General features: G+C 37.0%; 1 protein-coding gene across 1 annotated transcript; it reads right to left on the bottom strand.

Annotated features, from left to right (window-relative positions):
* Window positions 1-7,800: 7,800 nt before the first annotated feature.
* On the bottom strand, window positions 7,801-8,847 carry LOC129536843 (olfactory receptor 9K2-like). Its single transcript, XM_055395984.2, has one exon. It carries the CDS (start codon window positions 8,740-8,742, stop codon window positions 7,801-7,803), a length of 942 nt encoding a protein of 313 aa, XP_055251959.1. The 5' UTR covers window positions 8,743-8,847.
* Between the last annotated feature and the right edge of the window lie 273 nt (window positions 8,848-9,120).

Below are 9,120 nucleotides of genomic sequence, written 5' to 3' on the forward strand. Positions count from 1 at the left end.
GAGTGCTGAAGAATTGATGCTTTTGAACTGTGGTATTGAAGAAGGGACTCTTGAGAGTCCCTTGGACAGCAAGGAGATCTAACCAGTCAATCCTAAAGTAAATCAGTCCTGAATATTCATTGGAAGGAATTATACTGAAGCTGAAACTCCAATACTTTGACCACCTGATGTGAAGAATTGACTCTTTTGAAAAGCCCCTGATGCTGGGAAATATTGAAGGTGGAAAAGGGGACGACGGAGAGTGGGATGGTTGGATGACACCACTGACTCGATGGACATGAGTTTTAGTAAGCTCCAGGAGTTGGTGATGGACAGGGAAGCCTGGCATGCTGAAGTCCATGGGGTTGCAATGAGTCAATGCAACTGATGACTGAGCAACTGAACTGACCTACCATACAGTTAAATTGAATCATATACCTACTGAAAGCAAGAATCTGATGGACCAACAGAGTCACCATCTGAATTGTAATTATGGCTTGGGTAATTCAAAGACTGCAACATGCTGTTAGTACTTCTAAATTAAAGCAAAAATTGAGCTCAGATCTTTAAGTTCTGTTTCTATAGGGAATTTGTCACAGTAACAAGATAATCTCCTATAGTTAACAGCTGCAGAAATGAAATTGCTGAAAGCTAAGGCCTGGCGTGCTGTGTTTCATGGGGTTGCAAAGAGTTGGACACGACTGAGCGACTGAACTGAACTGAACTGACTGAAACTCAGATTATGAATTTTTGGCTTGCTGAAGACAAAACATGTTGATTCATTCCTTCAATTTCTCATACAATTAACTGAGGATTCCTGCTTTGCGAAAGTGAAGTCACTCAGTCACATCCGACTCTTTGTGACCCCATGGACTGTAGCCTATCATGCTCCTCTGTCCATAGGATTTTCCAGGCAAGAGTCCTGGTTTGTAACATTACTTAAAACATTTGAAAATTCTGACATTTTGGAAACTACCTCAATCACCTTTGCAGAAGGAAGCAGACCTACCTCCCTAACAGTTATTCCCTGCTCATTTTAAGATGCTGCTACTCCTTTACCTGAAGAAGTTACCTTGAAGGAAGAAGCTATAGTTCCCCTTTCCACTCCTCATTTTCATTCTATGAGCTCACTAGTGCAAGAACATGAATACTGTCCCAAGGCAGATGGAGAATTTATAGAAGACTGGCTTAAAATTTTGAATATTTTTTGGATACATATTGGCAAAAGTGCTTTGATGTGAATGAATTTTAGGGCTCTTTTACTTGAGTGGGAGGGAGATATTTGACAGAATTCTTAATTACCAAAATTTGACAATTAGTGTGTTCAGTTCAGTTCAGTTCAGTTCAGTCGCTCAGTCGTGTCCGACTCTCCGCGACCCCATGAATCACAGCACGCCAGGCCTCCCTGTCCATCACCAACTCCTGGAGTTCACAATTAGTGTGTTAGCTAATGTAAATAAGTTGAAGTCTAATGTTTGGTTGAGATGACAAGTGTAATTTATTAACTAATACTGGTTATTAAATGAAATTAAAACACTAGAAACACTTTGGGGAAAGTATAGAAAAGGAAATTTAATATCTTTAGGAGACAGTGGTGCTGAGGAGGATTAGCCATAGATATTCTGTTCTCATATATCCTGGTTAGGTGCCCCTGAGGTGTTCCTTCACCAATGACAAAGCAAACAGCCAGAAATTTTCAAAGCAGTTGTGATACTTCTCTCTAAGGATGTTGGTGGCGGACATTAAGGTTAAAGTGGCCTTTCTAATATCAGTGAGAATCGAGGAGTGAGAGTGTTCAGATTATGGCTTCTGACTGAGAGAGTAAAGGAAGATTTGGTTAACATGATAGTAGCAACTTATTAGTTCAAAAATGAATGTGGTATAGTAATCTCCACCTAGGGTTAGCTAATCATAAGTTATCTAGGAATAAATAAGTGGACCCTCTTTAGAGAGAGAGCAAAAGACAGAGAGACAAAAAGAGAGAGGCATTAGATAAGATCAAAAGTTGACTTGAGCTACCATGATTCAGATAATGCCATCTCCCAATTCTTAGACCTGAATTGAGTCACAGAGAGTCAGTGGAATGAAGATGTGAATAAGACGTGAACTGAAATCACTGAATTCACTCTTGAATAAGATGTGAACTGAAATCCTTCCAAACCCTTCCAAATATTTTGGTGACTAACTTTCAAATGATTGAACACTGAAGAAAATGTTTGGAGAACACTCCAAACATTTCGTGGAATTATAGAGATATTTATTGGGCTTCCTTGGTGTCTAAGTGGTAAAGAATCCACCTGCTAATGCTGGAGACATGGTTTCCATCCCTGAGTCAGGAAGATCCCTTGGAGAAGGAAATGGCAACCCAGTCTAGTATTTTTGCCTGGAAAATCCTATGGACAGAGGAGCCAGAAGGACTACAGTCCATGGGATCACAAAAGAGTCAAACATGACTTAATGACTAAACAACAATAACAGCAGCAACAACAGAGCTATTTATTAGATCCTGTCTCAGAACTATCCATCAGAGGGACAAAGAGCTTGAAATTTCTTGAAGTAAAAGTTTCTAATAGTGTGACATTTGACAAGTTTGAATCCTACTTGAAGACTCTTGCCTATTTTTCACATTCTAACTTCCTAGAACGCTGCCAAGGGACTCACCCTCTCCATCCCTCTCATTGTGTATGTGCAGCTGGAGAAAAAAAAAAAGTATGTGTCTAATTATTTAAGCAAAAGATATTTATCTTTTGCTCAAATTATCCAAAGTTCATTTATGTAGGTTGCCACTAAAGACACCCAACTATTCACAATGCCAAACAATGTGAATAAATGTTTACACACTGATAAGGAAAAAAAAAACTATTTCCAAAATCTAGAAGTCATATTCAGTAAAAGTAAGAACTATGAAAATTCAGTTCAGTTCAGTCACTTAGATCCCACGGACTGCAGCACACCAGGCTTCCCTGTCCATCACCAACTCCCAGCACTTACTCAAACTCATGTCCATTGAGTCGGTGATGCCATCCAGCCATCTCATTCTTCTGTCATCCCCTTCTCCTTTTGCCTTCAATCTTTCCTAGCATCAGGGTCTTTTCCAATGAGTCAGTTCTTCTCATCAGGTGGCTAAAGTATTGGAGTTTCAGCTTCAGCATCGGTTCTTCCAGTGAATATTCGGAACTGATTTCCTTTAGGATTAACTGGTTGTATCTCCTTGCTGTCCAGGGGACTCTCAAGAGTCTTCTCCAACACCACAGTTCAAAAGCATCAATTCTTCGGTGCTCAGCCTTCTTTATGATACAACTCTTCCATCCATACATGACTACTGAAAAAACCATAGCTTTCACTAGATGAATCTTTGTTGGCAAAGTAATGTCTCTGCTTTTTAATATGCTGTCTAGGTTGGTCATAACTTTTCTTCCAAGAAGCAAGCATCTTTTAATTTCATGGCTGCAATCACGATCTTCAGTGATTTTTGGAGCCCAAAAAATCAAGTCTGTCACTGTTTCCATTGTTTCCCCAACTATTTGCCATGAAGTGATGGGGCCAGATGCAATGATCTAGTTTTCTGAATGTTGAGTTTTAAGTCAAATTTAGTCTTTGATTAAAATTTTTTGGGGGAAGTTGTCTTTTTATTTTTTACAGTATTATAATAGTTAAGAAATGATGTTGACATTCAGTATGTCGTCTTTGGAGAAATGTCTGTATAGGTTTTCTGTCCATTGTTTAAAATTTTATTTGATTTTTAATTGAAGGATAATTACTTTATAGAATTTTGTTGTTTTCTGTCAAAGATCAACATGAATCAGCCATAGGGGTACATATGCTTCTGCCCATTTTTTGATTGGGCTGTTTGTTTTGATGATACTAAGCCACATGAGCTATCATTTATATGCGGAATCTTAAAAAATAATAGGTTGCAAATGAACTTATTTACAAAACTGAAACAGACTCACAGACTTAGAGAAAGAACTTATTGTTACAAGAGGGGAAAGGTTGGGGAAAGAGAGTGGGAGGGATAGATTGGGAGTTTGGGATGGACACACTGCTACATTTAAAACAGATAACCAACAAGGACCTACTTGTTTGGCACAGGGAACTGTGTTCAATATTATGTAGCAACCTAAATGGGAAAATAATTTGAAAAAGAATATTTTTAAAAAGAAAATAAAATCTGTACTTCAAGTTAAAAAGAAAAATGATTGAAATGGATTCCTTTTTAAGCTCCAGGATAACTTGTTTCTTTCTTATCCCATCCTTTCCCTCTTCTTCCCTTCCCTCTCTGCCCAGCCCTTAACAGTAAGAAGCTTTGTCCTCAATTATATAATAGCGTACTGTCAGGGAATGTTTAACAGGAGGATTCTTATGTGCTGTTTCTCAGAAATCCTCTGTTCCTTATCAGTTTCTGTTGCCAGAAACCAGTGGAATGGCATGCCGCTCCCAGGACTGAGGTCATAGGATGAGACAGGCTTAAATCTCCTTCGGTAAACATTCTCCTTACATCAAAACTGCTTAGTCTCAATCCTCTTTCTTGAGTTATGGATTGTCTCCTGACTTGTGACCATTATTAATCCCTTGTTCTCTTGGTAACTGTTGCTATACATTTGGTTTTCTGATCTATATCATTGTCGAAAGAAATTTCTTGTACAACAGCCTATATATACTCACAGAAAGATCATTAAAGCACTTTTGCTCCATCAGAGGTCGGGTCCCTGTGTCTCTCTCTCTTTCTTTCCTTCTTTCTTTCTCTCTCTCTCTCTCTTTCCCTTTCTTATTGTTGACTCCAGACCACCAGGTTGCAGTCCATTAAAGGCCCCAAACAGCGTACACACACTCAAAAAGTTTTATTGATTTTATGACTTATACTGGTATTATGGGATGGGGTAAAGTGACATATACTCAATTCACAAGAGTAACAGTCCAATATCAATTCAAATTTCAATATTTTTGCAATATCTAATCAGTTCAACTACTCCAATTACTACAACAATTTAAACCTCGTAAAAAGAGTTAAAACTATCCTAAGGAAAACAAATGGAGCATGCTTTCGGTGCTTGTCCAACAGATGTTTAATTTAGTAATTTTAACCTATATTTATGAATATTTGAATTATCATTTGAAATTATCTGAGTCGGATAATCTTAGCACTCTGGTAATAGAAAATATTATTCTAAATGTCCTCACCAAAGTTCAATGCACTAAACATTAGGTAAACATTAACAATCCAAAAAATTTAAAGACAAAATGTAAGACATAGAATTATAGGACAATCAATATATGTGCATGTCCCAGAACTCGTAACCAGGGAAGAGGAGACAGTGCATTGTGAAGGAGAGTGTTTGAGACATCTAATGCAATCTTCTGCCTCTCAAGATCATATCACTATTGAGAGACTTCTCCATGTGAATACAGATTTAAAGTTCCCTCAAAGTAACGACTTATGATGTACATGATGGAGAATACAATTTTCAGACCCCCTTGGAATGTGACGGTGTTTCATAAGCAATCCATGCAACATTGAAAAAGGAAACACTTCATCAATAAAAGCCAACAAAAGGTTGATAAGACATCGGGTGGTTCTGATGGAATCTTGATGGCACACATAACGAGGCAGATATAAATTAGGCACTACTTTTCATATAAGGCCTGTGAAACCAGAAAAAAAAATATACCGAGAATAATGTTTATGACAATTAGAAGAAAGTGAGAGAGCTTAACTTAACACCTTTGAAAGCATTCTGCCTTGATTTTCAACTTTCCCAGGTTTCTTCCAACATCTGGCATGGTTTAAGCAATGCCACTTTGAAGGTTATACATTGGAATACTGTAATATGTTATAGCTGCCAAACAGAAAATATAATCCACCAGACTAAAATCTAAAACAAATGAATCTAGGCCTTATTATTAGTCAGTATTTTGTTGCCTTTTCCAAATAGTCTTTAATAACTCACACTTGTTAGATACATCAAAGAGTGACATTCTGAGAGTATCAGATATGCAATGGAAATAAGTAAAACTGAAACCTAAAAAGGGTATTTTCCAGACTTATAATAATCAATGCCAAAGATCAGTTTCCCAAACTGATTTGAATTCACATTTCCCTCTTAAATGATATTTTTCTGAATATCAAGGAAAATGGCAGCATCTGAGCATCAAGAAAAATGGTAGATTCACCAGTTTAGGGAGAATAAATATAACTTTGATTTATTAAGTCACTTAGCTTCTCACTTTGTCTATTCAATAAGAATATTCATTTCTCAAATCTCTTACCCTAATCAACATTAACCCATGAAGATGTTTGCCATTGTGCATTCATCAAAGGAGGTTTTGCTATCTTAAAAGCAGAAAAACAGAAGACTTTATCAAAGACCCATATTTTAGGTTTTCTCAATGTCAAGTGTAAGGACAAAACTCATAATTATATTTTATTTCTTAGGATTAGTTCTTCCCTAGAATTTAATGTTGCCCTGACTTAAGCATTGTAATTTTTTAGCTAAAGCATTACTTACATCAACTGTAAAAATGGTAACTCTGGCACAACTTTCTCTAGAACTTGGCTTCCTAAGTTTAATACCTATCAGACCTATGGGATGCTGCTTTAACCCGCCTTCCCTTCTCAATTGACATCTGATATTTAGAACTAATCACATTTTAAAATTACCTCATATTCAAATAACCCAAACATATTCATACACAGACAAATACACACATGTGTGCACACAAACAAGTATGTACATTTACATATAACCCAACTATCTGTAGAGCTTATTATAAAGCCTAAGATATTTTTAACTGAGATTTTCAAACTGACTTTATTTCAAATGAGTGTTTTCATTACTCTCGCGTGCGTGCGTGTGTGTGTCTGTGTGTGTGCAGTCACTCAGTCATGTCTGACTCTTTGCGGCTCCATGGACTGTAATCTGCCAAGTTCCTCTGTCCATAAGATTTTCCAGGCGAGAATACTGGAATGGGTTGTCATTTCCTCCTCCAGGGGGTCTTCCTGACCCAGGGATCAAACATGCATCTCTTGCATCTCCTGCATTGGCAGGTGGATTCTTCACTACTAGCACCACCTGGGAAGCCCCTAGTTAATAGCATATTCACTACCAATAATTTGTATTACCCAAAAGATAGAGGACATGAACTGTAAAACATCATAAATATCATAAAAAGTTCTCATCATATGGGAGGAAAGTAGGATGACCATGCCATTCAAGGAAAACCAAATAAATGTCATAATTTAAACAAAATGAATGCAGTCTTCCCATGTTCATTTTTATTTGGCCCCTTTTTAATTCAACGAAAGTCACTGTTTATGTAAACTTTCCTTTTTCCTTTCATCATATACATTTGTCCTCACATCTTGGCATGATGTTTAAAACAAAACACAACACTAGCATTTATACTGTTTGCATATAAACCAGTTGGGTCACACAGTTTCCAAATGAATCCTTATACTTAGATATTTTCTAAATTTTACTTAGGTATACTTGGAAGAGAAACAATAATATTTTATCCTTCTCCATTTACATATATATTATTGCCTGGAGAGTGAAAAATATATCTCTTTGTAGAAATACAATAAATTTTCATGGCTGTCCAAAACTTTCAGATTTAATGTTGCCTTGTGGAAAAGTGAAAAGTAAATAGTGAAAAGTGAATTTGTAGAATTTTTATAGAATATTATTAATGCTGTTGAATAAAACTGTTAAGGTTTTGGTTTTGCTTTGGTTTGAGAAACAACTTGAGCTTTAAATGCAGAAGTCTAGATGATTTGGAGAACAAAATCAAAGGATGCAAGAAAAAATAAAAGTGGAAGCATATTTAGAGTAAAACTTTTTTCTTCCAAACAACTTTTCTCATGGCATCTTTAACATCCTTATTTCTTAGAGAGTAGATTAAAGGGTTCAGCATAGGTGTGAATAAAATGTAACATACTGAAGCCACTTTACGAAGTTCTGGGTTATTTGGTGGTGTGAGATACACAAAGGAGACAGTCCCATAAAGCAAACTTACAACCCCTAGATGAGAGCTGCAAGTGGAGAAGGCTTTCTTCCTTCCTTCACTGGAGCGGATCTTTAAAACTGTGGACACAATATACATGTAAGATACTACAATAACAACTATCGTGGGCAAAATAATAAGAATAGCCAAACTAAGTGACACCATCTTATTCATAAAGACATTGGAACAGGAGATCTTCTCAATTGGGTTTGAATCACAGTAGAAGTGATCGATGACTCGAGAGGCACAGAAAGACATTGAAAATGTTACACTGATTTGAAGGATGGAACTGACCCAGCCACAGAGATAAGAACCAGCCACCAGCTGGATACAGAGACTTCTTGACATGCGGACAGTATAGAGAAGTGGGTTGCAGATGGCAATGAAGCGGTCATAAGCCATGGCTGCTAAGACAAAGGCCTCTGTTACCATGAAAAGTGCATAAAGAAACAGCTGAGCCACACAACCTGCAAAGGATATGGTCTTTTTCTGAGACAGGATGTTGATCATGGCTTTGGGTACAATAACAGTGGAGTAGGAGAGGTCAATGATGGAGAGATTGCCTAGGAAGAAATACATTGGTGTGTTCAGCCGGGGATCAGTCACAATGATGCCAATCATGCTAAGGTTCCCCAGAAGGACCATCCAATAAACAATCAGGAAAAGTAGAAAAAGGAGACTGTGGAGCTCTGGACGGACCCTGATGCCTACAAGAATGAAGTCAGTCACTTCTGAATGGTTGTCTCCTCCCTTGTCACCCATGGCAAACTTCTGCTTAAAGGCATAAGAGAAAGTCAGCAAAATTTCTGCTCTTTAGCTAGTATCACAAATAACACTTTGCATCTAAAAATACTTTATAATTGACATAATATTTCCATATCCATTATTCTATTAAGCTTATACATATGCAAAAGAAATATGAGAGAGAGTTTGAGTTGCCTGAGGTAACACAGCTGGTTAAAAATGGAATTTAGACTCAAGATGAAATATTTTGAAATCAAGTCTAGAGTTAATTTCAACACAACAGAGTTTATCAAGGTAGATATTTTGTGAGATGTCATCTGTGATTTCAAAATACTAAAATCTATAAGCTTGTACTAAGAAAAAGACACTTCCATAAATTTTATCATTAAATATTCA

The sequence above is a fragment of the Moschus berezovskii genome, chromosome 6, assembly GCF_049115385.1.
Source record: "Moschus berezovskii isolate FMDL1 chromosome 6, NW_MosBer_1.0, whole genome shotgun sequence".
Classification (NCBI taxonomy): Eukaryota; Metazoa; Chordata; class Mammalia; order Artiodactyla; family Moschidae; genus Moschus; species Moschus berezovskii.